We start from the raw sequence: 18,313 nt of genomic DNA, 5'->3' as shown, positions 1-18,313 counted from the left end.
TTTAAGTTGTGTTTCTGTTGGTCGGTGAAATAATGTATTTTAATACAATTTTTACCCAAGTGCCATTTTGTGATTTATTACTAGGGCAAAGTTAATTTAATGGAACGAATTTTCGTCCCAACAGTGCAGTCCTTCAATTAAAAAATCTTTATACCAGCTATGTGCTGTTTCAGAAAATAATGATAATAAAACACCATTTAGAAATAGGATTTCCATATAAGTTTTTGGAAATTCCAAAAAAAGTGAGTTCCGTAATCCGGTAAAAAATAAATTATGAATTAATTTACGTAAAGTTTGTCTAACGAGGAGAATATCTCACAGTGTTGTCTGTCATTTTAATTAACAGGTAAATTGTATTTTGTGTCTTTGTTTGGATGTCGTCTAACGATATTCTTCACTAACTTGTTGGAAGGACGGACAGAATTTACTAAAAGCGAAATTAATAGAAGCAGTTGAAAAAGTTTTACTCTTTTGCCTTTGTAAGCAGTACTAAGATTTGTACTGTATACGTTACAAATTATATCAGAATTGGATTGTCCTTTAATAGAAGACAAAACCTTGATCATTTCATTATTTACTACACACTTACATCTTGGTATTATTAAATGCTTAATTTTATTGGTAAAATTAAATATTAGTACGTTACATGCCGATATTCCCAAACCAATTTATCCGTTGCATATACAATTAGAATGGGCTAAAGCCCAACGACTCAGGGAGGATTTCGACAGATGACATTCAAATAGTGACAGAAAATACGATTTACTTGTCAATTAAAATGACAGGCACAACTGACACCGTCATGGATCATTAAACAGACTTATGTATATTCAGAATGTACATATTTATAATCGTAACTTGAATATCCTGTAATAAATGTACATATACAGGGTGTTTCAAAACAAATGCGAAAAACTTCAGGGGGTGATTCCTTGTTCAAAATAAAGGGGAGTTTGCTTCATAAACGTTGGGTCAAAAGTCAACCATTAGGGAGATATCGCGGTACAAAGATGGCGGAGAAATAATGTTTTTATTTTTTATCTTGAAAACGAAAAGAGATAGACTTATGAAATTTTATGGAAGCATTACTGTTATGAAAACACCCTTTCTGGTAATTTTTTCACTTTTTTAAAATGAGTGGAAGGGGTTGAAATAAACTACCCCTATCATTCTTGTTAACGAAATTTAAAGAAAAATCTTATCAAACACATGCAAAAAAATTAATTTGGATAGTTTAGTTTGTTTAGAAACTTTTTTATCTCTTGTATTTTTTTGATAAAACTCACCGATTTGAAATTAAAAAATAAAATGTAAAGCATTACATGTCAGGACAAAAAACATTTTCTGATAAAGAATCTAGTGGGCTGCTGTAATTTTTTTAGGAAAAAATCTAGTTGGCCGCTGTTACTTTTTAGGATGTTTCTAATATTATTTTATTTGACATTACTCTACCGCAATACGTTATTACATAGATGATTATTATTATCGTTATTTTCTTTCTAAGATTCTTAATCTAAAAATGTGTTTTGTCCTGACATGTAAAGATTCACATTTTATTTTTTAATTTCAAATCGGTGAGTTTTATCAAAAAAACACAAGAGATAAAAAAGTTTCTAAACAAACTAAACTATCCAAATTAATTTTTTTGCATGTGTTTGATAAGATTTTTCTTTAAATTTCGTTAACAAGTATGATAGGGGTAGTTTATTTCAACCCCTTCCACTCATTTTAAAAAAGTGAAAAAATTACCAGAAAGTGTGTTTTCATAACAGTAATGCTTCCATAAAATTTCATTAGTCTATCTCTTTTCGTTTTCAAGATAAAAAATAAAAACATTATTTTTCCGCCATTTTTGTACCGCGATATCTCCCTAATGGTTGATTTTTGACCCAACGTTTATAAAGCAAACTCCCCTTTATTTTGAACAAGGAATCACCCCCTGAAGTTTTTCACATTTGTTTTGAAACACCCTGTATAATCGTAACAAAATAGTCAAAATAATTCACAATTCACATCCACGAGTGCACCGAAAAGAAAAAAAAAACAGATAGATATGGATACATTTGAACGATGTCGGTTTAGTAGATAATATGTGACATTGTAATGATTAAAATATTCCACGACAAGGTTAAGTTGTTTTACGGTTACATTTTCCCGACATTTTTTGAAATTCCGGCCGGACCACCTCTGACACCTTAAAAATTCGGACATGTTCGGGTAAATCCAGACTTATAAAAACCCTATCTAAAAAGATTTTTTCTTTCTGGTTTAATACAATTGATAGCTCTATTTTTAAATTATCAGATTTATTTCCAGAAGATATACCATAAATTGCAGAAAAAAAAATAGTTTTTATGTCTTTTTCCACAAAAAAAAATGAAAATATATATCTTGGGGTTAGTTTCTCCTTTTTTTCTTCTGGAATATATTTCGAAGGAATCCTGCATAATTTTGGAATAATTTACACTGAAAACAGATAAATAAAAACAAGTTGGAGGAATATAATCATAAGGAATACGGCGAAAAATTTCAATTTAAAATAATAACGACTAGCAATTCGGAATATTATTCGATGGAAATCAGAAAAATGGAAATAAAGGAGTGCTCCGATTTGCTCAGTGGATTTTAAATACATCCTAACTTTATTCCGGAAATTATCTGAAAAATAAAATTCTCGGGAAGAAATACATGGTGTTTCCCACAAAGTTTACACTAATATAAGGGATTTTTACAGAAGAGGATATAAAAATATGAAAAAAAATAGACTGCTAATATCATTCCTTCTTTCTTGTTGCCAAGGGAAACTTCTCTAATGTTTATTAAACAAACATCTATAGGCTGAAGCGTTTGATATTGTTGACAATGGAGGACAGGTCAACAAGGATACAATCCCTATATAACCCAAAATAAACATTAAGGACATTTATTTCGTAACATAACAGTAAACATAAGGAATTTCCATATATTTGAAAATCCAGGAACAATATAATGAAATACTTATAGAAAAAGGAGAAAATATTTAAAGAAGTAATATTTATTCAAAACAATTTCGAATGTCACTGCCACAACGAACAATAGGACCAAACCTGCTGGGACAGAATCAGTTTGCAGGACAATATAAACAAGAAGTGATGGCTGGGAGGAAACACATTTATCTAAAATCGTCCTGTCTGGTGTCATTTCACTTTTAAATGTTACACCTGAACTAACTTCTACTGCAAAGTCGAGAGGAAAAAGAAATTCCATTAAAATTTATTTTCCCTTTTTATAAAAAAAAATATTTCAAAGCCGTTATAATTATTTTACCGAATTTAAAGTTACGTTAAGAAGTTAATTAAAATTTCGACAGTTATATATTATAGAGAGTATTTTTCATTTAGCTTGTTGTTTTTGATAAAATGTCTCTTTGTAGTTCTCCCGCATAAATTGTGAAAATGACACGTTAACAGGGTTTCTCCAGGGTGAGAAAATGCGTCATTTTCCTATCCTTAATTGTGGCTCGTGGCAATTCACACAACTCCAGATATTCTTGTGCCCAATTTAGGTCTTAACCGGCTAGTTGGGAGAGAGATTGCCATTTGGGCAATTTTAATGAGTTGTTTTCTATTTCCCTTTATCTTGTTCAGCTCCGTGCAAATTGATACGTTCGTTTTGGCAGCTTTCGGTTACTATGGCTGCCATTTCAATTTTCAGCCTCTGCCAAGAGATGTAAACATATTACATTTTTTTTCTTATTTCTTCGTCTTCTGAAACATCCCTGGATCCTTTTCCGTATTTTTAAACGTTTATCAATTCCCTTTTTATTGCTCTTTGAGGGGAGGGTGACGTTTTTTTCAGCTTTCAGAAATTATTTTTATATTTTAAAGCTCCATATAACCGAAAAAAACGGCGTCCAGTTGAAAAAAAAACATAATATGACAGCGATCTTCGTTTCGTAACTTCGATGATATTGTAGACGAATCAAATCTAATTCGTCGAGGTGGCTATCGGCCTGATTTACTGCGACCTTTTCAGATCTATTGTGGTCCTCAAAACAAATGACAAATATATAAATAATACTAGCGTGTACCAGCGACTTCGTTCGCGTCGAATTAATCATTTGTAATGGTGATGATAAAGCAAAGCAAGAATTTCCGTTAACATAAAAACTGGATAAAATTTTCTCACATTTATGTCAGCATGAGAAAAACAATATGGCGATATTATTATATAATTTGGTAATATTTGAGGGGTAGTTTCATCTCGTTGAAATTTGACTTTCGAAAAATCCGTTTGCCAAAAATAAGCTTTTTACGTCAGGCAGTTTAAGCAGAATCGTGGTTAAGAAATTACCCAATTTTTTGGAACACCCTGTATGATTTTTTAAAAAATTTCAAAATATGTAAAAAAAACAAATAAATTATGCTTGTCCAAGCGTTTTCCCGAAAGACTAACCGTTTTTAAAATAACAAATATTGTAATATCTGAGGGGCGTTTTCACCTTTTTAGAATTTGAGATTCGAGAAGCCCCTCCTTATCGAACCTCTACACCCCACAGTCAATCCCTTTGCCAAAAATCAGCTTTAAACGCCAAGCAGTTTAAGCAGAATCGTGATTACTCAATGGTCATATTTTCTGAAACACCCTGTATAAATTTGTAAAAAATCTTAAAATATGTAAAACAACAAAATAAAATATACGTGTTTAAGAGTTTTTCCGAAAAACTCACCGGTTTTTAAATAAAAAATATTTTAATATTTGAGGGATAGTTTCACCCCCTTAGAATTCGAGTTTCGAAAAATCCCATCTTATCGAACCTCTACACCCTAAAGTCAATCTGTTTTCCAAAAATCAGCTTTTTACGTCACGCGCTTTAAGCAGGATCGTGATTAATCAATGACCAGATTTTTCGGAACACCCTGTATACATTTTTAAAAAATCTTAAAATATGTAAAAAAAACAAAATAAAATATACGTTTAGTAAAATATACGTGTTTAAGCGTTGTTAGAGAACGTTTAGTAAAATATACGCGTTTTTTTCGGAAACTTGACCGTTTTTTAAATAAAAAATATTGTAATATTTGAAGGGTGGTTTCACCCTCTTGGAACTGGAATTTCGAAAAATCCTTTCTTATCGAACCTCTACACCCTAGAATCAACCTGTATGCCAAAAATGAGCTTCTTACGTTGAGTGGTTTGAGCAGGATCGTGATTAATCAGTACAGTACGTCTGTCCGTTCTATAGCTACGGGGTATCCGTGAGAGGGGAAACGATATTCTCTCGATGTTTTTCGTAAAAAATTAGACGACGCGTCTCATCAATAAAAATTCGACAAATTTACAAGTAGCCAATAAAATGAGTGGGCGGACCGATTTACGGTGACGTACTCGGCAAGTCGACGTATAAAATATATTGTTGTTTATTTAAATGTTTTTTGTCCGCATTCCTTTCATAGACACAGATCCAGCAGACGTACTGTATGTCAGTCACTTAAGGATTTTATATATTAGTATAGATTTATAAATAACTAGCGTGTACCAGCGACTTCGTTCGCGTCGAATTAATCATTTGTAATGGTGATGATACAGCAAAGCAAGAATTTCCATTAAAAACTGGATAAAATTTTCTCACATTTATGTCAGCATGAGAAAAAACAATAGGGCGATATTATTATATAACTTGGTAATATTTGAGGGGTAGTTTCATCTGGTTGGAATTTGACTTTCGAAAAATCCGTCTGCCAAAAATAAGCTTTTTACGTCAAGCAGTTTAAGCAGAATCGTGATTACTCAATGGTCATATTTTCTGAAACACCCTGTATAAATTTGTAAAAAATCTTAAAATATGTAAAACAACAAAATAAAATATACGTGTTTAAGAGTTTTTCCGAAAAACTCACCAGGTTTTAAATAAAATATTTTATTATTTGAGGGATAGTTTCACCCTATTATCCGCTCGAGTTTTAAAAAATCCCTTCTTATCGAACCTCTACATCCTAAAAGTCAATCTGTTTTTCCAAAATCAGCTTTTACGTCAAGCGCTTTAAGCAGGATCGTGATTAATCAATGACCAGGACTTTTCGAAACACCCTGTATACATTTTTAAAAAAATCTTAAAATATGTAAAAAAACAAAATAAAATATACCGTGTTTAACTAGCGTTTTTTCGGAAACTTGACCGTTTTTAAATAAAAATATTGCCTTAAATATTTGAGGGGTGGTTTCACCCTCTTGGAACTGGAATTCCGAAAAATCCTTTTCTTATCGAACCTCACCCTAGAATCAACCTGTATACTTTAGAGTGAGCTTCTTACGTTGAGTGGTTTAGGCAGGATCATTGATTAATCAGTATGTCCAGTCCACTTAAGGATTTTTTATATTAGTATAGATTTATAAATAATTAATAATAATATTTATATATTTGTGTAGTAAATTAACAAAAAAATAGTCATAGGTTAACAGAATTGGAGTGATTTTACAGGAAAAATTATATTAATATCGAGTATGATAATTTTTCTAGTTTTTTTGGAAAATATTTGAAATTTTCGATTCGTGTTATTTTTGATCGCTGATATCTTTGAGACGGTTGATCTGAGGAACTTTGACCGTTTTTTCTCGCGAGGATGTGGAAACAAACCATTCCGAAATTATTGAAACCAAAGACATTATAAATATAGACCGAACATCTCATTCATAAATACTCGTTGGTAGTGTATCAAACATTCCAATGTGTCAAACAAGGACAGAAGAGACAGAGAAGTCTAAAATTTCCGACCCCGGCAACTAGACTCATTTGGATTGTTCTAATGGCCAGTGGCGTATGGTTTTTGGAACGAATTTAATTAGTAAAGTAAAAGTAAATTAATTAGTACAATTTTTACTCCATATTAATATACTACATTAACAGTTTTTCATCAGATGAGTTTTGTTATAAGGTCTAATATAATAATATAATTAATATCCCACATATACCTATGTTGAAACGTTAGTAGGTGCTTTTCGAAAATCGCTCCTACGTCGATTTTCAATTTAAACTTTCAGTTACTTCTATATAAACTTTCAGTTACTTTTGAATATTTACAGGGTGACTCAGGCTTCCGAAACAGTTCTATATTAGGTGTGTGGTTGGTGACTTTTCTTTCAATTTTTTTTCAGAATATGGAGGCAATGGTAAAGCACATTTTAGACATTTTTGTTAACATAGGTGGCCGGAACATATTTTCAAACTAAAGTTGTAGATTTGCCATTAAATTTCCATTCCAGAAATACCTAGGGTTGCCACCTGTCCTTTTTTGAAAAGGACAGTCCTTTTTTAGAATAACTTGTCTTTTTGACTTTTTTTTTACTTAAAAAGTTATTTTTATTTTCTTATTTTCCCTGAGAAAATTACCTACAGCAAACAGAAATATTCTTTTCGTCCAAATTTAATTAGAGATGTAGAAACTTATAAAATGTTTTCTTGTTTAAAATAGGTAACAGTATTTAGAACTTCCCATTTTAATCTCAAATGATAATTTAGGTTTTGGTTTTACCTTTGATGTAAAAGAACTTTAATTAGTAGTGAAGTAACGATTTGGATTTAGTTCGCAATCAGTAGCTTCCTTAGCAAAGAATTACTGTGTAGATGTTTAATCTTGTGCCAGTAATAACTTCCTATACCTAGAAATCAATATTAAATGAAAATTGTGTGTTTTTTGAAAATATAGAAGACAAAGATTTGACTCTTTCAGTTACTTCTTCTTTAGCCAGTAGCGATGAGGCTCTGATACAGAGGCAAGTGCCTTTTAGTCTCTCAATGAGAGGCATTTATCATTAAAGAAATTATCAAATTACAGAAATTGCTACAGTATGGGATTTCTGTCGCATAATAATGAATATTACGTTTATTTACAAATCAATTACTTTTAAAGGTACCTTCATCGAACAATCAAATTTGAGTTAAATGTCCCAATCTTCATATGAACTGTATTAAATTATATGTATTGCGGTTTAGATACACCCTGTATGTTTGGCAAAATATTTTGAAAATGTGCGTTACAGTGGCCCCATCTTATGTAAAAATTGAAATAAAGAACCTGAAATAAAACGTAATGGGTAAAAGAAACTTTTTTGAAGACCTGGGTCCAAGCTTCATGTGGTATGTATAAAACTAGTAGCCTAAAATTTATTTTGGTTCGTCCATTCTAAAAAAGGAATTAGAAACACACCAAATACAAATAACTCCTAGGAAGGGTATTTGTACGGTGAGTAAGTGTTTAAACGGGCCGAAGGGGTAGATATAATAATGCACAATGAAATGTAGAAAGGGCCGGTAAACACCTTTGTTTATTTGTTGAGCAAAATTCCTTTAGAATATCGTATATAATGACCAAAGGAAATATGACGCAATTTTAGAAAAAATGTCACTTTCAGCTTATAAATAAGGGTTTAAAATGCAACGTTTATATTCAAATTTGTTATGATCTACACAACAGTTAAGTAGTAATTGGGACGAATTATAGAATTCAATTTACCAGCTACTACGTTCTTGTTTTAATAGCTCAAAGTGGCAAATGCTGGTAAAATTATTTTTGTTGACAGAGGCTCACTTTGTGAGACACTTGTACGGCAATTACGGCACTGGCGGAAACAATACCACCACCTGTGAAAGGACAAATTCGGGTAATTTGGGCTTATTTTCCACACATTTGACACTGTCATTACCATGCTTGAAAATTCGCAGATTCAAAGGGTACGTTAAACAAGAAACCAAAGGCTACTGAAAACACTGAAAGAGTTCAAAGCTTCGAGACTTGATTCCGACTTCAAGGCATACCTAAGTAAAACTGGTAGTACGCTATAACGGACCAAAGGGGCGTGCCGAAGGGTGGTGGGACGGACGGCTCATTTCATTCTGGAAGATTAGCAGCGACGTTGCCAATGTAGTTCCTGAACGTTTCAGCACATTAAAACTGAGTAAACATATCAACTAATGAGTAACACTATATATCCTCACAATTTAATATATTATTACGTAGCGCAAAATAAATATTAATTTAATTAAAAGGATATTTATATATTTGTGCATTTTGTGAGATATGTGTTGAGTAAATTAACAAAAAAATAGTCATAGGTTAACAGAATTGGAGTGATTTTAAAAATATAAATATTTGAGATTTTCGATTCGTGTTATTTTTGATCGCTGATATCTTTGAGACGGTTGATCTGAGGAACTTTGACCGTTTTTTCTCGCGAGGATGTGGAAACAAACCATTCCGAAATTATTGAAACTCTAAAATAAAAAATAAAAATTTCTGTGTTATTTAAATGGAAAAACAACAAACCTTAATATTAATATTATGGGTTCTACTAGGCGCCAAAATTTTTGTTTTTAAATGTACATTCAACTTTTCAACACCATACGGATTTTTTTTTATTCTGAAACACCCTAATGTTTAGTGAGTATTTTTATCCAGTCAGCTTAAGGAGAGAGTCCCATACTGCTCCGAGACTATCTCGGCCGGACATAGAAGTATTTACACCAAAAAAACTATTTTAAAGTAAAAAAGCTTTTACTTGGACACAGATAGATATCGATAGGTTAAATACAGTTTTAGCTGGTCGGATGAACAAGGCATATTTCAGGAAGTCGAATATAATTCAACATTATTACTTTCGTGGTTAAGGGTGTGAGACGGTATTAGCTTTGGAGGAAAAAGAGAACAAGCGGAAAACTAGCAAGTTTGATAATAATATTAAAAAGTTAAAGTACGCCGCGCTGGCATCGCTGAGGTGAGTTAGGGAACTTTTGAATCTGGCCCTAACAAAGGCTCTTAACCTTCATTACATAAATTTCCGTTCGATCATGTCGTTAATATAAGGAGATATAGAGAGTATGAGTTATGTTTCAGACCACTTTGAATAAGTTCAAGCGCTTTCATGTAATTATGATCGAGCCAACTTTCGATAGCTTAATTTTGATTGTTCCTCCGGCATTTTTATACCAGTTTTTACCATTAAGAGTTCGTACTAGGAATGGGCGGCAATGAATTTTACCTATCCAGAAGTTATCACAATTCATACGCAGTCAGTACAATTTAATTTTCGATATGGTGATAGTTATCGATTTATTACCGAAATCCGATAGTTATCGATAATTATCGATAGTTGATAGATTGATATATCGAAAAAAAAATCATCCCTAATTGTAAGTATATCTAGTACTATATCCTCTCATCTCATAAAAAGTGGCCTTATGAAATTGTAAAGAAAATTGAAAATATAAATTAATAATAATTTTGAAATATTCAATTATTGATGTCTTTAAAAATGTAAATAAAAATTGCTCACAATAATAAATTTTGATATATCGCATAATTATAACACATAATTATTCATATACATATTAATATTTCGATTTATGCAGGGTGGGTCTTAAATAAGTGCAAATATTTTGTAGGGCTGGTAGATGTCGATAAAAGAAACATATTTTCTCTTTACCGTTTTTCAAATAAGTCCAAAATAACCGAGTTATTTTACTTAAAAATAATTTTTTGCTTAAATTTTGAGAACCTCTGGATTTTTTCCGGGTTTTCTTTAATGTAAAGTTAATCTCCTACCTACGTTGCCATATTATCAAGAAATTATGTTTTTTAACTAAAAATTAAAAAAAAAAATGTTGGCGAAAAAAAAACTCACAATGAGCTTTCTGGGGTCCAAATATACTACCCCTAAAAATATTTGCACTTATTTAAGATTCGCCCTGTATATCGATACCTAGTTCTCAATAACCAATGCTTATGAAAAAGCTAGCAGTACATTGATATAAAAAGATATATCTATAATTTTGATATTCGAGAATACCACATATTGACATTTGATGGCTATCGATATATCGAAAAAAAACATCCCTATTTCTTATTCGTTTTTTGATGGGAATATCGAAAAGGGAAGAACAAATATTTTTAAAGTTTGATTGTCTTAACTTTGACCTTACATAGCGATGATATGCATCAAAAATTAAATGATTTATTGCATTTCTTGTCACGTTTGCAATGTTTCCAAAAGCTTGCAGACGAAATTTCTACCTATTTAGCGCTTATTTAATAGTATAACCACCATGAATGGGTGTACGTTTTCCGAACTTAATTCAAATTAATGAAAGATTTTTGCAGGGTGCCTTATTGCACCCTTTATTGGGGAAATTTTTCAAGCGCCATCTCTTTCGAGATTTTCCTTTTAAAAAATGAAGATTGACTGGAAAAGCTGTCTCATTTGCCACTGGAGACATTTGTTATACACCTTGGAAACCCCATCTCGACTGTCTGTATCCAATGAATACAATTTCAAGCTTCTTTTCATGTAATAAATCTAACTTTTAGTTACATATGCAGGGGATTTGCCGAATATATGCGCAGTTTTAAAGTTTTCCGAGCTGTTAATTATTTTCTCCAAGCTTCAATTTTTACGGATTTTTCCCAAAAAATTATTTATGTTCTTTATAAATAATCAGTTCTGGTCTTGTCATTGTACTTTAATATTAAAAAGTTTAAGAAATATCTTATCCGAGATGAATCCTTATATAATGGTCTTTCTTAAAGGTTTGTCGTGTACCTTCACTCAAGAGAACCAGAGCTATTCTAATGATCTTATTGCGTGTTTCCAAACACTTTCCCTATTTACTTAGAACTCTTACCTTGTTATATCTGTCACAATAGCACAAAATGATATTTCTAGCGACACAAACGAGCGATCAATTAGTTAAAAATTGAGCGAAGCAGTTTTTTTATCTTGTGTTATAAGCAGGCTTTTTAAAGTTGCAGTACATTAAAAGTTCGTTCTAGTAAAGTGAGTTACATACTGAAAGCATTTGAACATTTTTACCCTTTCAAGTTCCTTAATTTGCCCTTTAATTTAAATGAAACGTATTTTGCACGTTGTTTTGCCTAAAGGGTTAAGAAAAACCATTAAAAACTTTCAGTCGGAACGCTGTTTTTGTTGTTGGAACTGAAATAGGAAACGATAAATTAACTCGGCAACAATTGAAAACGAAATTGATTTAGAGAATTTAATTTTATTTATTTGTTCCAACTGTCTCTGAAATTTAATAACAAATTTTCAAAGTTATTAATATTATTATGTCCCTTGTCCCTTGGCTATTGATTTTTTATGGCTTATGAAAACTTGAAAAATAATCTGACTCTTAATAGGCTTACTTATAAAAAATAAACAATAAAGTTTGATTTCAGTAAAAAAAATCATACTCTTTAATTATTACATGGTTAAAAATATGAAAGTATCCCATTTCAAACAAATATCTTTACAAGGTTTGATACTTTATAATAATAAAAAAGTAGTTATATGTGTTAATAAAAAGTTACTGTAGGCGCGAAATTTGATTTTAAAAAGCGAGTATAAAAATGGCTTGAAATAGTTTACACTGGGAAGAAGTGGATTTCTTTTGAGAAGCTTACCTAATAGTCGAGACATTTCTTCTTCGGTGATAAAAAAGTTCAAGTGTGCACTGGTCATGTCGCTTTTGAATAGTATGAACGTGAAGGAAAAGAGCGACAGGATGAGGAGCCTCAGCCACATTTTGATACATCCAGCGCCGATATTGAGGCACCACTGAGCGTCGGGACGCTCACGACGGATAGAGCGATATAAATACAAGCGCATTCGAACAGGTCCGATATATCCACGCACACTCGACAATTATTGTTGTCACTTTTGCACCGAGGCCTCATTCAACAATTATCATTCGCTCAATAAATTAAATGCTTTATATTTTCCAAAAATGTCAATCAACACCTCTTCAACTTCGGCGACTTGCTCAGAAGATCAAATTTTTATCGTCAAGGATCCTAGAACAACACAGTTAGCATAATTATATAAATTTGAGCATTTATGGAAAACAAATATTTAGTTTACCTATTAACCTCTAATTATATACTTCTTAAAATCGAAACGTGTCTTTGTCAGAAAAACTGTCAAAAATGAATTTTCTCAAAAAAAAACTATAGTTTTTTTTTGAAAAAAATCATTTTTTGGATCCTTGCCTTTGAGCGATTTTTGATTTTGTAAAACCTAATACTGCACTCGCAAGTCTACAATGCTCTCTATATTTTCTTGTTGTACTAGCAAAAATCGGTGACTTGACCAAAATCGACAATAATCATGATTGTAAAAAAGTGGTAGAATAACTAATAGTTATTCTACGAGTATCGAAAAATAATAACCTAAGTCAGCAATTTGATCTTTTATAGGTAATTTTATGTAGATTAAAAGTATCTATACTTTTAAGAAGATTAAATGGATGGGTTTTGTTGGGAAATTAGTCCTATTCTACATATTTTAATTAATTAATGAAAAATATGGCTTAATCGCTAATTTTTATTAATTTAATTTTTTGTTTTTTTTCTATCATTTATAGGCATTGGGAAAATAGTAAACATGGTAAAAAACTTGATCATTTTTAGGAAATTTTACATTGATGAAGAATATGTATTCCTTTGAAGGCTTGAGTACTTTGTTTATATGAAAAAAAATTGTGGGCCTGAATCTCTCCATTTTTCTGTATTTTAAAATAATTATCATCAGACTGTAAAATCGGATTTTTTTAAATTAATTTAAAAGAATTACTAAACACGAAAAGTTGTAGATATAAATATAGAACTACAGTATAAAAATTCAAAGTTTTTATTATAATTTGGACATAATATATGCGTCAATTTCATTACATAAACATAGTACAAAAATACAAATATATTATTACAATATCCGTGTATATGTTACAAAAATACAAACATAATTTATTGGCACGCACATTCAGTGACAACCATATCCCTGTATTTTTTTAAAATTGTGTATTCCTCGTCTTTATAGAGGATGTTCAGTGGGTCCAGTTGCTTTGCAGCGCAAACGGGTTCAGGGACATCCTCTTCATTTTTCAGGAATACTAAACTCTGCACCAAGGCATGGTTGGTGGCTGAAATAGGCCTTTTCAACGGAAAGCTGCACCTAAACAGAGACATTTCATGTGTTAAATGACCTTTTATAATGTTTAAAAATAGTCAAAAATGGGTAAAATTTCTACTTTTTTCCATACATAATAGTCATAAAATTTGGCGATTTTGGTCAGATCGTGGATTTTGGTAAAAATGCCGTTATGGACTAACTAAAAGGTGTAGAATAAGAAAATATAGGCCATTGTGGCCTTGCTATAACAGGAATGGAAGTAGAGGACGTTTTAACCATCATCAAAAATAGTTCAAAAACAGGGGTCCAAAAAATTAATTTTCTCACAAAACTAAGCTGTCTAAGCCTTTAAATAATTCCATAATTTTATTACAATGTTTACTATATGTTCTCTATCTTTCTCAGACCTTTAAAAATGAGTAAAAAAGTCGCCAAAAATGGGATTTTTTCGACCCATGAAAATTGGAAAATTGACGATTTTTGTCATGTCACCGATTTGTATGTAACTGGTGTTATTTATTAATTACTGCCAACACAGGAAGTTAAATACCTGGGAATAACCCTGGACAGTAAACTCCTGTGGAACAGGCATATTAAGAACACTACCAGCAAAGCCATAAAGGCTCTCATGATATGCAGAAGACTGGCCGGAAATAGATGGGGCTGCTCCCCTAACATTTTGCGCTGGATGTATACCATGATAGTAAGACCCATGATTACTTATGGAGCAGTTGCCTGGTACACAAAACTAGAGCAACGGACGGCAAGGCTAAACCTATGCAAAGTCCAGAGACTAGCATGTGTTTGCATCACAGGAGCCATGAGAACCTGTCCAATAGCAGCAATGGAGGTCATTCTAGATCTAACACCACTGCACATTGTCATTGGTAGATATGCCAATGCGACAATGATTAGAATGGTCACTAACGGAATTAGTACTGGGAGAATTGTCAGATCAGGGGCTTGGAACACCCTCAAAAAGGAAATACAACTCATGCAACTCCCAGTGGACGATATGCCAAGAACGTACAACTTTGACAAACATGTCAATGTAGTATTGAGCAATAAGAAGGATTGGAAGAGCGAAACGCTTGCCCAGCAGTTAAAAGATCATACCATAACTTGGTATACTGATGCTTCCAAAACCAATACGGGAACAGGGATCGGAGTGATTGGGCCGAGAGCTAATTACTCCGAACCAATGGGCACTTACCCTAGTATCCTACAGGCAGAAATCTACGCTATCGAGAGATGCGTACAACTTATCTTAGATAGGAACTATCGGAAACAAGAAATAGCCATCTTATCTGATAGTCAAGCAGCGTTAAAGGCGATCAACTCAGTCTCAATCAATTCGAAATTGGTCAAAGAATACATAGAGAAGCTGAATAAATTAGGCAAAGAAAACAAAGTCCTCCTACACTGGGTGCCTGCTCACCAAGGGATAAAAGGCAATGAAAAAGCAAATAATCTAGGTAGAAAAGGAGCGAACACTCCACTAACTGGACCAGAACCGTTCTGCTTTCCAAGTGGTAACCAACTCAAGGAGGAACTCAAGAACTTGGAAGATTCCATCCGCAACCTGGAATGGAAATCTTGCAATGGTCTAGGACACTCGAAGAAGTTTCTGAGGGCTTATGATCAATAAAAATCACAGATCTTCCTAGGTCTGAGTAAGAACAATCTTCGGATTGTCAGGGGTTTTTAACAGGACACTGTCTCCTCAATGAACACCTCAGTAGATTGAAACTAAGAAAAAATGGCGAATGCAGATTCTGTGGGGAAGATGGTGAACACCAGTACACCTCATCACTGAGTGCGCCGAGACGACAACCATTCGTGCCATGAATTTTGGTACGACTGATATTGGAGATGGAGAACTACCCTCTATAAAACCGTCCCAGATACTGGCTTTTGTCAAAGCCCTGGGACTGTATGATGAGTTATGATTCAAGAAAGGGGGACACAATGGATCTGTAAGGTCGAAGTGATTAACCCCCCTCCCACTCATTCTAAATTCTAATTCTAAAAAAAATTCTATTTATTAATTAAAAGGTGTAAAATCAGAAAATATAGGTCATTGTAGTCTTACATGAACAGTAATGGACGTAGGGGACGCTTTAACCATACCATCATAAAAACTAGTTCAATAACAGGAGCTATCTAAGCCTTCAAAGGTGTATATATTCTAAATGTTATTACTTATTGACTAATGAAGAAGTGTAGCACTAATAGTGTAGAATAAGAAAATATAAGCCACCCAACGTCAAAGATCGCTCAAAAACAGAGTTCGAAAAATTATTTTCTGAGAACCAGACCAAATCAATTAAGTCTTTCAATAAAGTGTAAATATTCCTATTCTATATAAAATTTTGTACTTGTAATTTTTTTGTTGTTTGTTTATTATTTGTTTTAGATCCTTAAATATTTATCGAAAATAGTCAGAAATGGTCAAATTTTTAACTTATTTATTGCTACTTATTCAACATACATATTTACCTTCCTCTGCAAAATGCTGATGTATATCCTGCCGGTGCAATGATGAAGTCGTCCCACATAAGTTCTCTGAAAGAGATTTTATAAGGGTACATGCTGCACCCAGTGTCTGCCTCCAGGTCTTCCATAAATTCGAACATCTCGAAACCCGAGGTGTCTCTGGGCGGCCTCAGGTTAATCTGGAACAACTAATAATTTATCTCGAGTGTTGTCGAGTTGCTAATTCCAGTAAGCGCACTCACCTTATTATCATTTTTCAAGAAAGAAATGATATAAGGCAGATTCTGACTTGTAGAGGACTGAAGAATCAAACCAAGAGTTTCTAAAGATGTAAAATGGGATCCCTCATCCTTCTGGGAAGATGCGTAGGGAGATACTGAAAGATATATTTCTTCTAGAGATCTACCGGACTTTAACCACAGGCGGAATAGGTATGAAATGTCTATCGACAGCCATCCAACATATTCTAGAAAGAGATAAAAATAATTTCCTTTCATTAAACCGGGGATGGCGAAGCTTTTTGAGACATAGGACAAATTTTGTTCATATTTTTTTAGGGGGCAGGATTGGGTAGAAAATTTTACATATTCTACCGTATTTTCTACACGTAGAATATTATTTTTCTACACCAACTATTTGTTCGTATTTTCTACATGTCCGACATGTCCATTTCTACAATGTCATATTTATTATTTAACTAAGAGTTTTTATATTATTTGAAATAGAGATGGTCTATCCAACGGGAGGATTCAACAATGACAGTTGTCTCTGTCATTATAATTCACAGGCATATCGTATTTTCTGTTTTTTTTTTGGATCAACTGATTTGTTGGAGAGATTATAGTAAGTTTTAGATTTAACAAAAACTATTTTTCAATAGTAAAACTCATAACAGAACAAGAAAAAAAAATGATAACACCTAACAAATCGATAAAAATAAGAACTACAGTATCAGTTAAAAATCTAGCGTGGGTCTAACTAGGTCAGAGATTCGCCATCACTTGATTAATCTAGTTATTTTACATTTTCAAATAATACCTGCTGTAGTTAGTTTTTCTCCAACCTTTTTCAACTTGATTGGTCCACTCTTGGTCTCGATAGGTGTATATAGGGATATTTTGTACATTGAACGTGATCCATAGTATTGAGTCGATTCCTCTTGATACAGTCTCAGTTCTGCATCGATCAGGGATTCAGACTCCGGGAAGTTCTTCAATGGAAAGGCCAGTTTGTGATACTTGCCTACACAATAAAACAATTTGTGACAAAGCAAGTTATTTTTTATTATATATACCTTTTGATGTGAGCTTCAGAATGTTTAATGAAACTATAAGGTCGCTGGTTTGAACTTTGTTGAGGATTTCCTCGCCGAAATATAAAGCAGCTCTTTTGACCCTTTTGCTAGTTACCTCTTGTTTTAAAAATTTGTACACGTCAAGAAGAAACTTTGAACTGGATCTATTTATAATTTCCGGATTGAAGCTTGGTCTTTTCGAAACGCCAAGCATCGCCATGAAATCTTGTTGTAGTTGTTCTCTCTGTTTTTTCGTTAAGTGGATTGGGATCTCTCTAGGGCACATATCCTCATTCGGGTTGGTTAACGACGGTAATATTTGCAAACAACTAATTAGTAATGGCAAAAGATTCATTTTATTATCGGTGAAATGAATTAAAAAATGTATTTAATCTGTTATTATTGGGGCTCAGTCGAACGAACTATTAAAAATGGCACGTTTCATTTCATTTCTGCTCTTTTTTCTTCGGAATTCTGTGTGTTTTTTGTGCCTCACGATCATTCTTGTTTTATTTAGATACCATGTTCCGTAAAAATAATTATATTTGTTATTAAAAATATAACTAATGCTAAATTAAAATATTCTCT

At 32.6% G+C, this 18,313-nt stretch overlaps 2 protein-coding genes across 4 annotated transcripts in view; both read right to left on the bottom strand.

Moving 5' to 3' along the window:
• The window catches only part of LOC115882386 (tyrosine-protein kinase Drl-like), a 52,922-nt gene extending 40,355 nt beyond the window's left edge, over window positions 1-12,567 (bottom strand). The window contains exon 1 of the mRNA XM_030900437.1: window positions 12,432-12,567. Within this exon, the coding sequence (XP_030756297.1) occupies window positions 12,432-12,552 (121 nt within the window). The 5' untranslated portion in view covers window positions 12,553-12,567. The remainder of the gene's footprint in view (window positions 1-12,431) is intronic.
• Window positions 12,568-13,640: 1,073 nt separating this feature from the next.
• LOC115882509 (protein 60A-like) lies at window positions 13,641-18,191 on the bottom strand. Of its 3 annotated transcripts, none has more exons than XM_030900595.1 (5): window positions 17,726-18,191; window positions 17,470-17,673; window positions 16,674-16,807; window positions 16,435-16,619; window positions 13,641-13,977 (listed from the first exon to the last, which is right to left on the bottom strand). In XM_030900595.1, exons 1-5 carry the CDS (start codon window positions 18,078-18,080, stop codon window positions 13,770-13,772), a joined length of 1,086 nt encoding a protein of 361 aa, XP_030756455.1. In that variant the 5' UTR covers window positions 18,081-18,191; the 3' UTR covers window positions 13,641-13,769. The 3 variants fall into 3 exon arrangements, with proteins under 3 accessions (XP_030756455.1, XP_030756454.1, XP_030756456.1); XM_030900594.1 differs by having other exon boundaries at window positions 16,674-16,897; window positions 17,726-18,189; XM_030900596.1 differs by having other exon boundaries at window positions 13,848-13,977; window positions 16,427-16,619; window positions 16,674-16,897; window positions 17,726-18,189.
• Window positions 18,192-18,313: the final 122 nt, after the last annotated feature.

The sequence above is a fragment of the Sitophilus oryzae genome, unplaced genomic scaffold, assembly GCF_002938485.1.
Source record: "Sitophilus oryzae breed Bouriz unplaced genomic scaffold, Soryzae_2.0 scaffold_177_pilon_pilon, whole genome shotgun sequence".
Lineage (NCBI taxonomy): Eukaryota > Metazoa > Arthropoda > Insecta > Coleoptera > Curculionidae > Sitophilus > Sitophilus oryzae.
The sequence above is the reverse complement of the archived record's forward strand: the minus strand, read 5'-3'. Positions and strand labels throughout refer to the sequence as shown.